Source organism: Amphiprion ocellaris, chromosome 23, assembly GCF_022539595.1.
Source record: "Amphiprion ocellaris isolate individual 3 ecotype Okinawa chromosome 23, ASM2253959v1, whole genome shotgun sequence".
NCBI classification, from domain to species: Eukaryota; Metazoa; Chordata; class Actinopteri; family Pomacentridae; genus Amphiprion; species Amphiprion ocellaris.
In genome coordinates this window covers 1,824,805-1,844,795 of record NC_072788.1, presented here as the reverse complement: position 1 = coordinate 1,844,795, position 19,991 = coordinate 1,824,805, and the positions used below count along the sequence as shown (strand labels likewise).

General features: G+C 39.9%; 2 protein-coding genes across 3 annotated transcripts; one reads left to right on the top strand and one right to left on the bottom strand.

Moving 5' to 3' along the window:
• Positions 1–649: 649 nt before the first annotated feature.
• Positions 650–19,717, bottom strand: LOC111583616 (uncharacterized). 2 transcript variants are annotated; one of them, XM_023292795.3, is made up of 9 exons: positions 19,564–19,717; positions 15,451–16,466; positions 12,707–12,892; positions 11,439–12,257; positions 10,486–10,546; positions 9,804–9,865; positions 9,036–9,084; positions 8,380–8,565; positions 650–6,266 (listed from the first exon to the last, which is right to left on the bottom strand). In XM_023292795.3, the coding sequence occupies exons 2-9, from the start codon at positions 15,653–15,655 to the stop codon at positions 5,612–5,614; spliced, it is 2,223 nt and encodes a 740-aa protein (XP_023148563.2). In that variant the 5' UTR covers positions 15,656–16,466; positions 19,564–19,717; the 3' UTR covers positions 650–5,611. The 2 variants fall into 2 exon arrangements, with proteins under 2 accessions (XP_023148563.2, XP_054863478.1); XM_055007503.1 differs by lacking the exon at positions 15,451–16,466 and having other exon boundaries at positions 19,564–19,702.
• On the top strand, positions 19,057–19,650 carry LOC118471834 (protein diaphanous homolog 1-like; the record flags this gene model as incomplete). The annotated part of the gene is made up of 1 exon (XM_035958561.2): positions 19,057–19,650. A coding segment is annotated over one exon (570 nt), but the record flags the coding sequence as incomplete, so codon positions are not given.
• Positions 19,718–19,991: the final 274 nt, after the last annotated feature.

Here is a 19,991-nt window from a genome sequence, read left to right as displayed (position 1 = left end):
GTTTATACTTTAGGTAATGTTAGCATGCTAACAAGCTAAGCTGATAACATTCCCATTAGCTGCAGCAGTAATTTGTGTTTATACTTTGGGTATTTGTTTAATGTTAGCATGCTAACAAGCTAAGCTGACAACGTTCTCAAAAGCGTCAGCAGTAGTTTGTGTTTATACTTTAGTAATGCTAGCACTCTATCCAGCTAACTGAAAACATTCCCATTAGCTTCAGAAATGGTTTGTGTTTATATTTTGGGTATTTAGTGAATGTAAGGATGCTAACAAGCTAAATTGATACCACTCCAATTAGCCTTGACAGTAGTTTGTGTTCATATTTTGGGTATTTACTAAATGTTAACATGCTAACAAGCTAACTGATTAACCTCAGCAATAGTTGGAGTTTCTACTTTGGGTATTTAGTAAATGTTAGCATGCTAACAAGCTAAACTCATCACATTCTAATCAGCCTCATTTTCACTCTGGGTGTAGTGCTATATAGTCAATGCTAGCATGCTAACAGGCTGATTCTTCCCGATCGATGGAGCCTTTCAAACCTGTCGGCAGGTCTTTCTGTTCCCGGGTTAAACAGGTCGGATGGCTTTCGCAGTAACATGACCTCCCTTCAGGACCACATTAACACATCTGAGGAGAGCAGAGGTGAGTCAGATAAAATTAAACTTTATTGATCATTGCAGCAGCAAACAGTAACAGGATACAGCAGAGAAGAAGTGGAACTGAAAGTAAAGAGAGATGAGCAGGAGGTTTTTAGTCTTTCATGCTTCTTTGTGTGAAAGTAAAGTGTTAAATGAGTCGTGCAGGCAGCTCTCAGGCTCTGCCGAGTCTAGCACCGTTGATTGGAGACGCATTTATACTAAAACAACAACACGAGTGCAGCTTAAAGGAGCCCTATGCAGGATGCTGATTATCACATTACCTCTACTGCACATGCTCAGGCGCTAAGCTGTGCAGCAAACACAAGGAGAAAGAAGTTTTAGAAGTAGTCAGATTATATCTCATAAATATGCAACACGAGCAGCAAGCCACAACAACAGAAAACTAGAAAAGATTTGATCAAACGTTAAACTGTATTCTGGCTTTAGAGCTAAATGTTTGCAGTGGAGTTGGTGTTTTAGACCAATAACATGCTGTAAATACATCACAGTTCAAATCAAGCTGGATGAGAGTAAAAAAATAAAAATTATTTAAAAACCTTAAAATATGACGTCTTTGGATGGAATGAGTGATGAGTGTTTCTGCTGGTGTTCCAGGGAGCCCCACTGTTGGGTGTTTTTCTGTGCAGCAGAGGTAATGCAGCGCTCACCGAAACTAAAAGTTCACCACTTTTAAAGAGCGACTCGACACCTCTGGAAAATCCAGCTGTTCCAGTACAGATGTTCTCCAGTGTGACATCACAAATTATTACTGGAGATTTCAGCTTCAATCATCAGCTCATCTGTACGTCGTGTTCAGCGCTAATTAGCAAATGTTAGCATGTTAACATACTAAATTAATAACATTCCCATCAGCCTCAGCTTTATGATGTGCTAATTAGCAAATTTTAGTATGCTAACATGCTAAGCTAAAACATTCCAACAAACCACAGCTGCAACTTGTGTTTAATGCTAATTAGCATGTGTTAGCATGCTAACATGTAAAATTAATAACATTCTTATTAGCCTTGGCTATACATTTTGATTAGGGCTGATTAGCAAGTGTTAGTATGCTAACATACTAAGCTAATAACATTCCCATCAGCCTCAGCTGTATGTTGCACTTAGAGGTAATTCACAAATGTTAGCATGTTAACACACTAAACTAAAAACATTCCCACAAACCACAGCTGTATATTGTGTTTAATGCTACTTAGCAAATGTTAGCATGCTGACACACTAAAATAATAACATTCCCATTAGCCTGACCTGTACAAGGTGTTTAGTGCTAATTAGCAAATGTTAGCATGTTAACATGCTAAACTAATAATGTTCCTATCAGCCTCAGCTGTATGTTGCGCTTAGAGCTAATCAACAAATTTTATCATGCTAATATACTAAGCTAATAACATTCCCACCAACCTCAGCTATATGTTGTGTTTAGTGCCAATGAGCACGTGTTAGCATGTTACCATGGAAAACTAATAACATTCTTTTTAGCCTTGGCTGTACATTTTCATTAGGGGTGATTAGCAAATGTTAGTATGACAACATGCTAAACTAAAAACAATCCCAGAAACCACAGCTGTACGTGGTGTTTAATGCTAATTAGCATGTGTTAGCATGCTGACATGGAAATGACATTCCTATTAGCTTTGGCTATACATTTTGAATCGGGCTGATTAGCACGTTAGGATGCTAACACACTAAGCTAATATCATTCCCACCAACCTCAGCTGTATGTTGTGTTTAATGCTAATTAGCAAATGTTAGCATGCTAACACACGAAAGTAATAACATTCCTATTAGCTTCGGCTATACATTTTGAATAGGGCTGATTAGCAACTGTTAGCATGCTAACATACTAAAAACACATGCAGGTGTTGAGTCTCTCTTTAAATGCAACACATCTGACTGTTTTTGTCTTGTTTCTTGTGTGAATTTTGATTGTTAAATAAAACTCTTCCAGTACAATGTGTCCTCTGCAGGGAGCCAGAAGGAAAAATGTACAACAGGACGTTAAGCTCAGAGCATAAACTAGTCATTCGCGAGCACAATCTCTTTTTTCCTGACTGCATAAGTTCAAAAACAAAAGTTTGACACTTGGTTGAGCAGCTAACCTGCTGCTCCAGAGAAAATGTTTGGCTGACGCGCCGACGTTTCCTTACAAAACAAATCAACAGCTGTGGTTTCATAAAAAAAGGCGTAAGTGTTCTAAATTGATTCTTCTTTTCTCTTTTGTCTCAGCAAAACTACATATAGTGCAACTTTAAATTAAGACGTTTTAGACTCGCAGGAGCCGCGTGTAGTTATGTAAACACAAATACATCATAAATATACAACACAAATATTAGAAATATCATCACTGTCCTCCAGAAACCTTGTACGCTTCAAAGTCCTTCAAGAAGAAAATAATGATGCTCCTTTAGGACTAAAATAATTCAATGTGATGGAAAATAAATGCCTACCGTCAGGCATGGAGGTGGCGGTATCATTACACTATCAATTTAACTGACTCAACCAAGTCAGAAAGACGACAAATTCTGGTGCCGTTCCACCACATTTGTGATCTTTTTGGCTTGGTTCTTCAGGTTTTTGATGGGTCTAAGTCAGGACTTGGGTGTCAGGACTTGGGTGAGACCAGTCTAGAACCTTCCAGCCTGATGGAACCATTTCTTTACCACGTCTGATGTGTGTTTGGACTCATTGTCTTGTTGAAACATCCAACTGTGCCCAAGATCAACCTTCTGCTGATGGCTTTAGGTTTTCCTGAAGAACGTGGAGGTGATCCTCCTTCTTCATTATTCCATTTACTTTGTGTAAAGCTCCAGTTCCAGAGCATGATACTGCCACCTCCATGCCTGGTGGTAGGTTTGGTGTTTTTGGGATTAAAAAATGTCCAAGACCTGCCTAAGACAGTCTGAAACCAGTCCTCTAAAAGTCTTAAACCAGGACCAAAATCAAACCTAAACTACTCCTGAAAAAGTCCAAGACATTGTAAAACCAGTCCTAAACCAGTCCTTAAAAGGTCTAAAACCAAAATCAAATCTAAACCAGTCCAAAAAAAATGTTCAGAACCAGTCAGAATCCAGTCTGAAACCAGTCCTAAAAAGGTCTTAAATCAGGACCAAAACCAGACCTAAACTACTGCCCCCATCCCTCTGGAACAGGGTAAATCTGGACTCATAAGACCACATGACCTTCTTCCACTGATCCAGAGTCCAATCTTTATGTTACCTAGAAAACTGAAGTTTTTTTTTCTGATTAGCTTCACTGATCAGTGGTTTTATTAAAGCTACAGCTGTTTAGTCCCGATCCTTTGAGTTCCCTTTATGTGGAAATGTTCTTACTTTCACTATTAAACAGCCGTGAGTTCTACTGTTGGTTTCCTATGATCATCTAAGAGTTAGTAATTATCCAATGGAAGGATCTTACCTATTAGCTTCGTTAAATCCAAGTGGAGACTTGTTTTTGGACGGACAGCATATATATTTATCATTAACTGGATCGACAGAAACATTAGCATAAAGCACCATCATTATGTCAAACTTTAAAGTCGTTCTTTTTTTTTTACGACTGAATATCCGCAAAACTAATGACATCATCACCAGCTGTACTTTCTATTTAGTGCTAATTAGCAAGTATTTGCATGCTAAGACAATAAAATGATAACATTCTTAATAGTCTCAATTACACTTTGTGTTTGGTTCTAATTATGAAATGTTAGTGTGCTAACATGCTAAGCTAATGATATTCTCATCAGCCTAAGCTTTACGCTGTGTTTAGAGCTAGCTTACAAATGTTAGCATGCTAACACGCTAAACTAATGACATTCTCATTAGCCTTGGCTTTACTCTGTGTTTAGAGCTAGCTGACAAATGTTAGTGTGGGAACATGCTACGGTAATAACACTGCCATTATTGTCAGCTGTTCTGTGGGTTTAGTGCTGATAAATGTTAGAATATTAGCATACTAACACGCTATACTCGTGATTTTAAACGTTTTCTTGCATGAAATGTTTGAAACTCTTTCACCACGACTGGCAGATGTTTGTTTTCAGCTTCTGTCTCTTTAGTTTCTGAAATTATTTCTGATCTTCATGTCGTCTTAAAACGGGACTTTGAAGCTGCAGGTTTCTGGAGGATCAGAAGAAACAGGCAATAAATATGTCACACGGTTAAATAGCTCAGAGTTCAGTGACTATATGACGCTAAAGCAGGCAGGAATGCAGCAAAAATCACGAGCATGATGCAAAAATCGAAATTCAAAACGTTCCTTATCTGAGTGTTTTTCAGTCGCTGAGCGGAACAGGAGCTGTTTGACTCTCATAGTGAGAGCTGAAGGACTCAATACAGTACAGAGATTCATGTCCACCAGGGGATGGACCGAGGAGACGAGGAGGAGGTAAGGAGAGGAGGAGGAGAGGAGAGGAAACAAGGAGGAGAGGAGACAAGGAGGAGAGACAAGGAGGCAAGGAGAGGAAAGAAGGAGATAAAGAGAGGAAACAAGGAGGCAAAGAGAGGAGACATGGAAGAGACAAGGAGGCAAGGAATGGAAACGAGGAGAAGGAGAGGAGACATGGAGGTGAGAAGACAAGGAGGTGAGGAGGAGACAAGGAAGTAAGGTGAGGAGATAAGGAAGCAAGGAGGCGAGGAAACAAGGAGAGGATACAAGGAGGAGAGGAAACAAGGAGAGGAAACAAGGAGACAAGGAGAGGAAACAAGGAGGCAAGGCGAGGAAACAAGGAAGTGAGGAGAGGAAATAGGAGGCGAAGAGAGGAAACACGGAGAGGAAACAAGGAGGTGAAGAGAGGAAATGAGGAGGCAAGGAGGTGAGGAGAGGAAACAAGGAGGCGAGGAGAGGAAACCTTTAAAAAGAGACAAGATTAGGAGAAGACGCAAGGAAGGGAAATAAGGAGTTAAGGAGAGGAGACGAGGAACCAAAGTGAGGAGAGGAGGAGAAAGCAGCATTTAGAGAGAAGCTGTGAGACCGAGATACCCGAGGAAGGAGAGTTTGTTGGACAGAGATGAGGAGGAAGAGGAGGAGGAGGAAGAGGAGGAGGAGGATGAGGAGGAAGGGTGTGGCTTCAAAGCGAGCAGCGTGCTGATTGGCAGCAGCGGGGATAAATCCCTCCAACCAGCTCGCTCCGTCAGTGAGGGATGAAGAGGCAGAGAGGAGGCTGCACTGAGCGTGCCCGGTGGCGTGTGCAGCCGCTGCAGCTGCTTGTTCGCTCGCTGATTGTCTCCGTGCACGTAGGAGCGGTGCGTGTGCACGTCGGCGTGCACGTCGGCTCCTTGCGCAGCGTGCTTGACCTTGCAGTGCAGACGCAGACTGTCCCTCCGCTTGGCGCTATACGGGCACAGCGTGCACGTGAACGGCCGCTCGCCCGTGTGCACGCGCACGTGCTCCACCAGCTTGTTGGCGGTCCGGGTCAGGTGACCGCACCGGTCGCACCGGTACTGGTTGCCTTGGCGATGACCCTGGAAGTGAACCAGCAACTCCTGTTGCCCTGGAAACGACCTCTGGCAGATGCGGCAGCGATGCTCCGAGCTGCTCTGCTGCGGCTGGGTTACCATGGCAACCGCAGGAGCGCTGCTGGAGGTGGCAGGGAGGGCAACGGGGCATCTGGGGGGCAGGAGGGCATTAATGACACAACATGAAGCTCAGGATCAGGGCTGTTCAACTCATCTTAGTTCACATTCAGCCCAGTTTGATCTCCAGTGGACCAGACCACTAAAACCACAGCATAATAACCTATAAATAACCACAACTCCTAATGGTTCCTTTGTTTTAGTGCAAAAAAAGTACATTCTGAAAATGTTCACATTTAAGGAATTATCTTTTTACAAAACATCATGAACAACCTGAAATTTCTGAAGAAAAATAAGTTCAATTTCAGCAACATTCAGCCTCAGTTTATCATTTCCACATTACAACTTCCAGATCACAGAGTGTCGACAAAGGAACACAACATTTAGTCACAGGTATCTGGAACTGGATATTTTACTTATGGTCAAAAATGACAAAAGTCAGACAAAAAAAGACAACACGATTAAAAATGCGACAAACGACACAAAACCAAACAAAGAAGAGACAAAAAGGTTACAAAGTGACAAAAAAATGGACAAACACAAAAAAGCAGACGAAGAACACAAGGGAGACAAAAAAAAACGCAAAACGACAAAAACATGGAATAAAGCAAAACAAAATGAAAAAATAAGACAAAAAACACGAGCAAGACAAAAAGGAAACACAAAACGACAAAAACGAGAAACAATGCGACAAAAACACGAGACAAACGATGAAAGTCAGACAAAAAATGACAAAAACAAGTCAAAATATTCCAAAAATGAGACGCAAAATGACAAAAACGAGACACAAAATGTGACAAACGACACGAAACCAAACAAAGAAGAGACAAAAAGGTTACAAAGCGGCAAAAACGAGATACAAAAATTACACAAATGACACAAATGAGACCAAAAATGACAAAAGCGAAACAAAACAAACAAAACAACAAAAAAGTAGACTAACAACACAAATGAGACAAAAAAACAAAAAGACAAAAATGAGACACAAAATGACAAAAGAACAATCTAGTATTTTACTTTCTGATCAAAACAATTTGTCATGGTCTAGAAATGATTTTAAATTTATAGTTTTACTAATTTACAATCTGCAGTTAATGTCTTCTCTGGAATTTTTACACTTTGAGGACCGGATTGGACCCTCTGGAGGACCGGTTTTGGCCCACGGGCCTCATGTTGGACACCCCTGGTCAACATCGTTCCAGGTTTCATCTGTAACTTCCTGAACTGATCAATGTGTTTCCTGAGCTGCTCTTATTTATTTACTGTAAATTAATCTGTCATCAGCAGGATGTTTGTACAGAGCAGCGTTTCTCAAAGCGTGGGCCGCGTCCCTCTGAGGGGCCACGGAGGAATAACGGGGGTCCGTCTAGGTGGAATTAACTAGCTGAACTACTGTTTTAACGCCGGACTGTTTTCACAGCGCACAACAACACTCAAACTGTAGCGGCTGTTTGGTGCGAGAACGGACTCCTGAGAACGGGAGAACGCATCGTTAATGTTCAACCAGAACACCACCATGCTTGATGACATCACCACCTCGGTTCATCTACTCTGATTTATTTTACCAGGGTGTCAAACATCCAGCCCGCCAGATGACTTTACAAAGTGTAAAAATTACAGAGAAGACTTTAACTGTGAATTTTAAATTATTTCTAGATCTTGAGAAGTTGTTGTGATCCTAAATTAAATCCTCTCTGGTTCAGTTCCAGATGACTAAATGTTGTGTTCCTTTGTTGACACTCTGTGATCTGGAAGTTGTAATGTGGAAATGATAAACTGAGGATGAATGTTGATGAAACTGAAATTATTTTTCTTCAGAAATTTCAGGTTGTTCATGATGTTTTGTAAAAAGATAATTCCTTAAATGTGAACATTTTCAGAATGTACTTTTTTGAACTAAAACAAAAGTACAAATGAGGAGTTGTGGTTATTTATAGGTTATTATGCTGTGGTTTTACTGGTCACTGAAGATCAGACTGGGCTGAATGTGGAACCTGAACTAAATGAGTTTGATACTTCTGATCTTTACCATAAAAAACAACTAAATGGAATCAGAAAAAATAACACAGCCCTGCATGTTCACGTTTTAATATAAAAACAAACACCAAAGTTTTTTGTCCTCCGATACCATGGTAACGTGAACCCACCTGATGTCTCCCGTGTCACCCTGAAAGTGCGTGTGGATGTGAGCCCTCATCTCTGCCTCCTGATTGGTCGAGAGGTCGCACACGCAGCAGTGCAGCGAGAAGGAGCCGCGCTCCCATTGGCGGTGCTCCGTCATGTGACCCTGGAAGAGGGCGTGGCCGTCCGTCTCGAAGCCGCACACGTGACACCTGAGGGACACGGGAAGTCACAGGTGAAGGATGTGACGGTCGCCATGGTAACAGAGTGACCCTGACGACCTGCTGATGCATGCTATATATGTGTGTGTGTGTTTATGTGTATCTGTGTGTGTGTGTTAGTGTGTATATGTGTGTTAGTGTGTATTAGTGTGTTAGTGTGTATATGTGTGTGTTAGTGTGTATTAGTGTGTGCTAGTGTGTATATGTGTGTGTGTTAGTGTGTATCTATGTGTGTTAGTGTGTATTAGTGTGTGTTAGTGTGTATCTTTGTGTGTGTTTGCGTGTGTGAGTGTGTGTGTGTGTATGTTTGTGTTGGTGTGTGTTAGTGTGTATCTATGGGTGTGTGTGTATGTGTGTGTTGGTGTGTGTTAGTGTGTATCTTTGTGTGTGTTTGTGTGAGTATATGTGAGTATGTGTGTGTTGGTGTTTGTTAGTGTGTATCTATGTGTGTGTGTTTTTACCTGTAGAAATAAGAGCATCCTGTGCTTTGGTCTCTGCTGGTTTGACTTTCTGTGAATAAACAACAGAAACAAACATTTTGTTTTTCTCCTCTTATGTTTTAACCATTAACTCATGTTAGACAGGTTTTGAACAGTGAAGGAGGATATTTTGATCAAGTTCTGGACTAATTTGAGTCATTTCTAGTCATTTTGCACATATTTCGGGCCATTTTTGACAAATTTTAACAACATTTAGAGAACACACTTATTTTATGAGGTCAAATTTGAGTCATTTTGGACACGTTTTTATTAGCTGCTTTTCTAGTTTAGTTTTATGTGATAAAAACATGATGCAGATCAGTTCATCTTGGTGCATAAATCAAAATATGAGTTTTGTTCTACGGCATCAACAACGAACCAGAAACTGACTTTTCATCTTTAATCTTCATCAGTTTGGATGAATAATTGATTATAAATTAATTATGCACAGCTTTAATTCAAATCCTGATGAAAAATGACTTTAAATATGAGTCTGGTGAGATTTTATTAATGCTGCTGCAGCACCAAATGTGGATTCATCCGATGTCGAAAATAGTCCCCAATAAACACAGTTTCCTCTTAGCGTTAAAGACAACTAACTCGCTAAATATCTACTCGAGTATTTCCTGGTTTATCTGCAGCTTCAGGAAAAGTTCTGGATGTTTCTGATGTTTGAAAACTCTGAGAATGTAAATAAATGAAACAGACGAAGGTGAACACAGGTGTGAACATAAGTTCAGGTGTTTTTACCCTGATGAGGGTCCTGGAGGTTCGACTGAGAAGAGCAGAGCGGGTCCACCTTCAGCACAGGACTACACAACAACAACACAAACAACACATAAACAACACACAGAGGTCAGTCCAGGTGAGGTCAGAGGTCAAAGTGTGATATTAGTGTGACATCAGCGACAGGTGAGTTGTCATTTTGTAAAAGGAAACTCTGAAATGTAATGAAATTATTATTAATTATTATTTAAATTTAAATAATTAGACAATAAAATGAAAAAATAAAGAGAGAACAGATTCAACACAGTTAAACATAACTAAAAAACAAAAAAAATGTATAAAAATAAATAGATATAACTTTAATATAGAAAAACAAAAAATAATAAAAAAATTAAGTCAAATATACCAATAATAATAATTATTATTATGTTCAATATGAAACAATAATAAGTATTACAATATATATTACTATATTTACTACATATATATATATATATATATATATATATATATATATATATATATATATATATATATATATATATAAAAATAATATTATTTTCTATATAAAATAACATTTATTATTATTATTATTATTATTATTATTATTATTATTATTATTATATATATATATATATTATAATTATAATAATAATAATAATAATAATAATAATAATAACAACAACAGTTAGAACATAAAGGTTACCTGTTCCTGGTGGGCGGAGTCATCCTGTCCATCAGCTGATTACTGGATTTACTGACTCGCTCTGCAGACACACAAACACAGATACACACTGAGGCTCACCGAGGAAACTAACATCATCACTCATGTATAATTATCATTTATATTCTAGTATTTGATGCATCTTCAACATTTTTGTCTCGACTCTTCAGACTGAGCAGGACAGAAGAGAGAGAGACTTAGATTCCTCTGTCCACTCCTCATTGGTTGTTTTTCTGTTCTTAAATTCAGCAGCTCATTTATTTCAAACGTTTTTACCATGAAGCATGGAAATATAAAATTGTATCTTTGAAATTTTAGATTAATATATCAAATGCTTTTTGATATGAAGGAAAATAACAGGAGCTGCACAGTGTGTAGTGGTTAGCACTTTCACCTTGCAGCAAGAAGGTCCCTGGTTCGCGTCCCGGCTTTCCCGGGATCTTTCTGCATGGAGTTTGCATGTTCTCCCTGTGCATGTGTGGGTTTTCTCCGGGTACTCCGGCTTCCTCCCACAGTCCAAAAATATGCTGAGGTTAATTGATTACTCTAAATTGCCCGTAGGTGTGAATGTGAGAGTGCTTGTTTGTCTCTGTATGTAGCCCTGTGACAGACTGGTGACCTGTCTAGGGTGTCCCCTGCCTTCACCTGAGTCAGCTGGGATAGGCTCCAGCCCCCCCCCATGACCCTAATGAGGATTAAGCGGTGTATAGATAATGGATGGATGGATGGAAAATAACAGTCCAAAAGTACTCAAAAGTTTGTCCAGAATGACAAATAAATGACCATTATGTATTAAAATTGTCACAAAAAAAGGTTGAAATGACTTTAAATTGTCCATATTGACTTTAACCAAAGTTTGCAGACCTTCTATATCATCATTTTTCCATAATCTCCTGCTTTATTATTATTATTGAGAAGTTTGAGTGTCTTCGTACCTGAGAGCTGGTGCAGCAGCGTGGACGCCAGGTTCACCGACATGTCCTGCCACAGCACAGCTCTGAGGCACTGCTCCTCCATCTTGGCTCCAAAGAACAGCTGCTGCTCCTCCATCTTGGCTCCAGGTAGCAGCCGGTTCTCCATCTTGGCTCCTGAAGGGAACTCGTCCTCCATCTTGACCCCACAGACGAACCCGTTGCTCATCTGGGCTCCAGAGAAAGATCGCTCTGCAACCCCGGCCTTGAAGAGGAGACCGTCCTCCATCTTGGCTCCAGTCAGAACATGGTCCTCCATCTTGGTGCCAGACATCCCATGATCCTCCACTTTCACGCTGAGCTGGAACTTGCTGCCTCCAGAGATGCTGCTGTTCCCCATCTTGGAGCCACCATGGAGATGTTGTTCCACCATTTTGGCTCCAGTAAGAACACGTTCCTCCATCTTGGTGCCACCATGGAGATGACGGTCCACCATTTTGGCTCCAGTCAGAATGTTGTACTCCATCTTGGCTCCATTGGCTCCAGATGTCCCATGATCCTCTATCTTGGAGCCACCATGAAGACGATGGTCCACCATTTTGGCTCCAGTAAGAACATGGTCCTCCATCTTGGTGCCGCCATGGAGACGATGGTCTACCATTTTGGCTCCAGAGTGCAGCTGTGGAGCCATGTTGTTCCCGGAGAGACCTTGGTCTTCTGTTTTAACAGCGAACAGATGGTGGTTCTCCTCTGTGATTGGCCGGTTCTGGGCGACGGCGTCCACTTCCATTGGCTCTTCTTCTTCTTTGAGTCTCACCACGTGGCCATGGACGTCCTGACGCTCTGTGATTGGACGGGAAACATGTCACATGTTAGAAATAGAATTAAAATGAACTCTCTGAACCTCCAAACCTGCACCTGATCTTCAAAAAAGGAAAGTTATCAGACAGAAACTGTAGAAATAAAAAGGATAACCAGATTTCCAGAACTTTCTATAGGTCATTGAACTATCACAACTATCTGTCACATGGTGTTTCATAGGAAAACTTAAAATAATGGGAATTCATCAAAAATCACTTTTTTTCCCACAAGTTTGCAAAAAAATAAACCATTTGTAGTCACCAGAATGCATAAGAAACTACTAATTCTGAGCTCCTCGGTGCAGCCATGACAGTTTCCAGATGAACTGCAGGCAGTGTGCGGCGAGGTGAGATGTTACAACCACATTTAAAGATGTTTTTAAACCGTCAGATCTCATCTCAGAATAAAAAACAAACACGCTGAAACTCCACCTGCGAGCTTCCTGAGCAGGTCCGAAGCCAGCGTGTCTGTGGGGTTGTTTCCGTCCGGAGTGTTGGTGAGCGACGGTGGTTCTGGACTGGCTCCGGGTCCGTCCGGAGACAGCGCCACGCCCGGTTCGTCCTGCTGCTCCGCCTCTGCCCGGCTCCCAGGATGCATCTGGGCCTTCTGGGTGGCCTCTGAGGAGAGAGGAGAGGCTGAGATCAGACTCAGCTGTAATCAGATTACAGTAGAGTTCACACCAGACGCTACGAGACCAGAAGTATGTGGACACTTGATGATGTTCTGTTCTGGTTTTTAAATCACTTTATCGTCTGTCAGTGGCCTGATTAAAGCTTCTGAGAACAAAGTGACTTTATGATGTTTGGATTTTAATGTTGTAAATCACTCCTGTTGGTTTTAGTCGACTTATTACTAATTTTCCAGCCTGTGTGAAGCTCTGACCTGCTCTGAAGATGCAGAACAATTAAAGTTTGACCCAAAGATCTGAAGTAACCCAACAGTTAAATCTGAAACTCATCTACACTACCAGTCCACAGTTTTCATCACTATTTACACTGTAGATTCTCACTGAAGGCATCGAAACTATGAATGAACACAGATGGAATTATGGAGTAAACAAACAAGGGTGAAATAAGTCTAAACATGTTTTATATTTTAGGTTCTTCAAAACAGCCACCCGTTGCTTTGCTAGATGGTTCCTGATAGGTTCCTGGGTAGTTTCTAGATGGTTCCTGGTAGGTTCCTGAGTAGTTCCTAGATATTTCCTTGTAGTTTCCTGCGTAGTTCCTAGATGGTTCCTTGTAGGTTCCCGGGCAGTTCCTCGTAGGTTCCTGGGTAGTTCCTAGATGGTTCCTTGTAAGTTCCTGGGTAGTTCCTAAATGGTTCCTTGTCTGTTCCTGGGTAGTTCCTAAATGGTTCCTTGTAAGTTCCTGGGTAGTTCCTAAATGGTTCCTTGTCTGTTCCTGGGTAGTTCCTAGATGGTTCCTGGTAGGCTTCTCAGTAGTTCCCAGATACCTCCTGGTAGGTTCCTGGGTAGTTCCTAGATGGTTTCTGGTAGGATTCTGGGTAGTTCCTAGATGGTTTCTGGTAGGTTCCTGGGTAGTTCCTAGATGGTTTCTGGTAGGTTTCTGAGTAGTTCCTAGATGGTTTCTGGTAGGTTCCTGGGTAGTTCCGAGATGGTTTCTGGTAGGTTTCTGAATAGCTCCTAGATGGTTTCTGGTAGGTTTCTGGGTAGTTCCTAGATGGTTTCTGGTAGGTTCCTGGGTAGTTCCTAGATGGTTTCTGGTAGGTTTCTGAGTAGTTCCTAGATGGTTCCTTGAGGATTCATTCAAAGTTCTTGAAATTTTCCGGACTGACTGACCTTCAGTTCTTAAAGTAATAATGGACTGTCCGTTCTCTTAGCTGATTGGTTCTTACCATAATATGGATTCTAACAGTTGTCAAATAGGGCTGTCAACTGTGGACCAACCTGACTTCTGAACAACACAACTGATGGTCCCAACCCCATGAAGAAGGAAGAAATTCCACAAATGAACATTGACAAGGAACACCTGAGAAGTGAAACCATTTCAGGAGACAAAGCAGGAATCAAAGCAAAGAATCTAAAATATAAAACATGTTTAGAATTATTTCACCATTTTTTGTTTGCTACATAATTCCAGATGCGTTCATTCATAGTTTTGATGCCTTCAGTGAGAATCTACAATGGAAATAGTCATGAAAACATAGATTAAATGAAAAGGTGTGTTCCAAACTAAAGACTGGTAGTGTATGTCTCCTCAGGTTCATATTTTGTACCTTCCTACAGCGTTTTCTAAACGTTCCACGGACGTTCTAAAAGGGTTGAAGTGAAACTGATCTGATCTCGTCGCTGCTTTAACTCTCAGAAAGTCTGTAGTTCAACCTGCAGACCTGCTGAGTGATGATCAACCTTCATGTGGAGGATCATCAAGGTGACCAGAGGAGGGTCTGTGGTTACCATGGCGACCACCCAGCGACCAAACAGCAGTTAAACAGCGGAAGAGACACAAAACCACCACAAAGAGACTCAAAACCACCACAAAGAGACAAAACGGCCTTGAATAGAAGAATAAAAAAAAGAAAACCACCACAAAGAGACAAAGAATTACTGCAGACACAAAACCAACACAAAGAGACATAAAAACCAACACAAAGAGACAAAACAGCCTCGAATAGATGGAAAAAAAAACTCACACAAAGAGACAAAGAATTACTGCAGAGAGACAAACCACAAAGACGCAGAAATACCGACACAACGACCACAAAGAAACTCAACACAAAAAGTACGGTTGTCTAAAATATGTGAGCAGAAATAAGGACTAAAGCTGTTAACAGTGTGTGCTGTTGTGTTGTTGTGTATCTGTGTTGTGTTACTATGTTGTGTATCTGTGTTGTGTTGTTGTGTGATATTGTCTTGTTGTGTTGTGTTACTGTGTGTTGTATTTTTGTGTGTTGCTGTGTTGTGTTGTGTTATTGTGCATGTTACTATGTGTGTTGTTGTGTTACTGTGTGTTGTGTTGTGTTTTGTATCTGTGTTGTGTTGTGTGTGTTGTTGTGTTACTATGTTGTGTATATGTGCGTGTTATTGTGTAGCTGTGTTAATGTGTTGCTGTGTTGTGTTGTGGTATTGTTTGTGTTAGTATGTGTGTTGTAGTGTTTTCGTGTGTAGTTGTGTTACTGTGTCGTTGTGTGTGTTATTGTGTAGCTGTGTTACCTGACAGCCTGATGAGGAGGTCAGACGCCATCTTGGTGCTGACATCAGGGCTGAACAGAGAGGTGGCTGATGGGAAAGGACTCGAACCCACGGCGTCCGGTGTGCACTGAGCGCGTGCGTCGGGCACGCTCAGTGAGGGAGCGTCGTGTGTGTGTTGTTTGGCTGCTTCAGAGGGAGGCGGCAACACACTCGACCCACGCTTCATCTTCAGCCACTCTGAGTGTGTGTGTGTGTGTGTGTGTCAGTGTGTGTCTGTGTTGTGTGTCTGTGTGTGTCAGTGTGTGTCTGTGTTGTGTCTCTGTTGTGTGTCTGTGTGTGTCAGTGTTGTGTCTATATTGTGTCTATGTTGTGTGTTTCTATGTGCGTCTCTGTTGTGTGTCTGTGTCAGTGTGTGTCTGTGTTGTGTGTCTGTGTATCTGTGTGTGTCTTTGTTGTGTGTCTGTGTCAGTGTGTGTCTGTGTTGTGGGTCTGTGTGTTTGTGTGTGTGTGTCTCTGTTGTGTCTCTGTGTCAGTGTGTGTCTGTGTTGTGTCTATATTGTGTCTATGTTGTGTATATCTGTGTGTGTCTGTGTTGTGTGTCTGTGTTGTGTCTATATTGTGTCTATGTTGTGTCTGTGTTGTGTGTGTCTGTGTTGTGTGTATCTGTGTCTCCGTTGTGTATCAGTGTGTGTCTGTGTTGTGTCTATATTGTGTCTATGTTGCGTCTCTGTGTGTGTCTGTGTTGTGTGTGTGTGCATCTGTGTGTATCTGTGTGTGTCTGTGTTGTGTATCTGTGTGTCTCTGTTGTGTATCAGTGTGTGTCTGTGTTGTGTCTATATTGTGTCTATGTTGTGTATCTGTGTGTGTCTGTGTTGTGTGTGTCTGTGTGTATCTGTGTGTGTCTGTGTGTGTCTGTGTGTGTGTGTGACGGAGCGCTGCAGTCAGAACTCCTCGCTGCAGGGAGGTGGTGAGGCTAAAATAAGCGAGTGTGGAACATGTGGAGGTGAGCAGCAAAGCATGCTGGGAGCTGTAGTGACCTGGAACAGAGACGGAGGAGGAGAGCAGCAGCATGAACACGCTGGATCTGTGAATGAATAAATTATTGAATGGATTAGACCCCATAATAACCGCAGAAATCGTTCCCCGCTGTCACCATGGCAACCGGCCCCGCTGTCTCGTCTCCTGTCCTGACCTTCCTGCTGACACACAGTCATCGATAACCACCGATAACCGTCAATAACCATCAAAAATAACCATCGATGACTGTCAATAACCATCGATAACCATCGATAACCATCGATAACTGTCAATAACCGTCGATAACTGTCAATAACCATCAAAAATAACCATCGATGACTGTCAATAGCCATCGATAACCATCAATAACCATCGATAACCGTCAATAACCATAGATAGCCATCAATAACTGTAGATAACTATCGATAACCATCAAAAATAACCATCGATAACCATCAATAACCATCAATAACCATCAATAACCATCGACAACCGTCGATAATCATCGATAACGGTCGATAACTAGCTGTTAGTCCTGGTCAGCAGAAATAATTCATACGTCAGCCTGCATCTGTGTCCAATTACAGCAAATTAATACTATATATATATATATATATATATATATATATATATATATATATATATATATATATATATATATATATATATATATATATATATGTATATATATATAGATAGATAGATAGATAGATAGATAGATAAAATTATTAAATGAATTCATTTTTAAGTGTACTTAGACAAAATAAATAGAAAATTAAAAAAAAAAAATACTTTTTGCATGTTAGAAATGAAACTTTTAAATATTAAATTAAATTATCTCAACTAATTATTTCAATAATAAAGAAGATAAAGAGGAAAAAAACTGAAATCAACTCTGCTTCAAAACAAATAAACGTTTTAAGATTTTAGCTGCATTAAAATACTATAATTTAAAAGAAAGACGAGACAATAGAACTAAAATGAAGTAGTCAAGACAAATAACATGTCAAAAAATAAATAATTAATTAATATGAAATAAAACATTTAGGATTATTTTAGGAATGGAGCTTTTACATATTAAATTATTTATATAAATTTTTTTTTTTAACATAATAAAGAAGATAAAGCGGAAAAAAATAAACAAGAGTGTAAAAATAAAAAAGTGGCAACACAACAAACATATTAAAATACAAATATGATGAAAAATATAAATTAAAAATTAAAAAAGAAAAAACGTTTTTTTAAATGAAACTCTAAGATGTAATTTAATGAAATTATTGAAATTAAAAATATTTAGACAATAAAATAAAATTTTAACACATACAAAAATAGGATTAAAAATGTATTTAAAAAATCCAAAATTAAAAAATAAAGTGGTCAAGCGAAATAAAATATAAAAATAAAATGTAATTAATTCTATTTCACAAAAATAAAATAAAAATAACAACATAATAATGGAGTCCTAAGTATGCAATTAAAAAAAATCTAATCTAATTAAATTATTTAAATTAAAACTGTTACATAACAACAAATGAAAATTAAAAATAAAATACAAATTGAAGTGGTCAACACAAATAAAATACAAAAATATAAAATAACAAAATAAATTATAATTTAAATTTTAAGAGATGATCAACACAAATCAAATACAAAAATAAACCATAAATACTCATAACAAATCAAAAAACATAAAAAGTATTTACAAGCATTTTCTTCTTATATTTTGTTACTAAAAAAAATGAATAAATAAAATAAATTGGTTCAAACAAATAAAATCTAAAAATTATTTAAAAAATATTAAATTAAAGCAGAATTTAAAAAACAAAAAAATGAAAAATTGGTCAAAACATTTAAAATATAAAAATAAAGCAACTCTCTGACACAAAAAGACATAAAAAGGTAAACAATGCATAATACTTAATTAGACAAAAAACTAACAAATAAAATAAAAAATATATATGTAATGTGGCTGACAGTTAAATTAAAAAAATAAAGTAAAATAAAAACGAGAATTAAAAAATAAAACAAATTGGTTCAAACAAATACACTCTAAAAATTATTTTAAAAAACTTAAATAAAACCATAATTTAAAAAAATTAAAAAAGAAAAATTGGTCAAGACATTTGAAATACAAAAATAAAGCAACTCTCTTTCACAAACAAAAAACCCACATAAAAATGAAAACATTTATCCTAACACTGTTTGAAAAATGCATAAAATTATTTTTATTTATATATATATATATATATATATATAAAATAAAGTGGCCAAGACAAATAAATTTTAAAATTTTGTTTAAAGAAAAACATTAAATAAAAGCATAATTAAAATAAATTTAAAAAATAAAAATTGGTCAAGACATTTAAAATAAATAAACAATCAAAATCTAAAACTAAAACAAAATCCACTCTGCTTCCCAGAAATTAAAATAAAATAAATACAGCTAATGAAATAAATATTCAGGCCTCAAACAATATATTTTTAAAAAAAAATAGACTAAAAAGAAAATAAAAATAATTAAATAGAAATAATTTCAATATTTTGTCTTAAATAAAAAATGTAATTTAGAAGCTGAGCTTCTAACGTCTGATTTAATTTAATTATTTGAATTTAAACAACGGAGCGGCTCCTCTCCGGTTTTCCCCCCTCCAGCCTCCTCCGTCTCCAGGAGACACCGGGCGGCTGCTGCCTCCGCATCCAGCCGGGGAGACGCCACCACCGGGCAGCAGCCCCCCACAGCCCCGTCCCGGTGCCCCCGGAGCCCGTCGGTCGGTGTCAGAGCCCCGAAGCCCCGCCGTTAGCCGCTGCTCCCCAACATGGCTGATCCGCTCCGCCACACCGATCCCTCGTTCACCTCCCGGGGCAGGACGGCCTGGTCGGTCCGCTACTATCACCTTTTACCGGGTTCCGCTGCCCGGTCTCCGGTTACCGGGAACAAGGGCAGGTGTCAGGAGCCCCGCCGTTGCCCCTCCTCCCCCTCCCCAACATGGCTGCCCGGTAACCCGACCTCAGAGGACCTCCGCTCCGCTCCACGGGTCAGCTAGCATCGTAGCCGGACGGCTAGCGCCCACCGCCGGACCGACCTCCCTCCCCGCCCCGGTCCCCTCCGTGACTTACCGGTACCGGGGAGGGCAGGTGGCGGCTGCTGGTGGTGCAGTCCGGGGCAGAGCCTATATATAGACCGCGGATCTCTCCGGTGCCTCTCCGGTGCCGCTCCGCTCCATCCTCCGGTTCTTCATCCGCCTCGGAGACGCTGCTGTTCGGCGGGAGACGGTGGCTGAGATCGAGAGTCCGAGGAGGACGCTCGGTCACCGGGCAGGGCAGATGGAGGAGTCCGCCTCCTCTACCGAGAGAGAGAGAGTCAGAGAGAGTGTGTTAGTGTGTGTTGGTGTGTGTTATAGTGTGTGTGTTAGTGTGCGTGTGTGTTAGCGTGTGTTAGTGTGTGTGTTAGTGTGCGTGTGTGTTTGTGTGTGTTGGTGTGTGTTATAGTGTGTGTGTTAGTGTGCGTGTGTGTTAGTGTGTTGGTGTGTATTATAGTGTGTGTG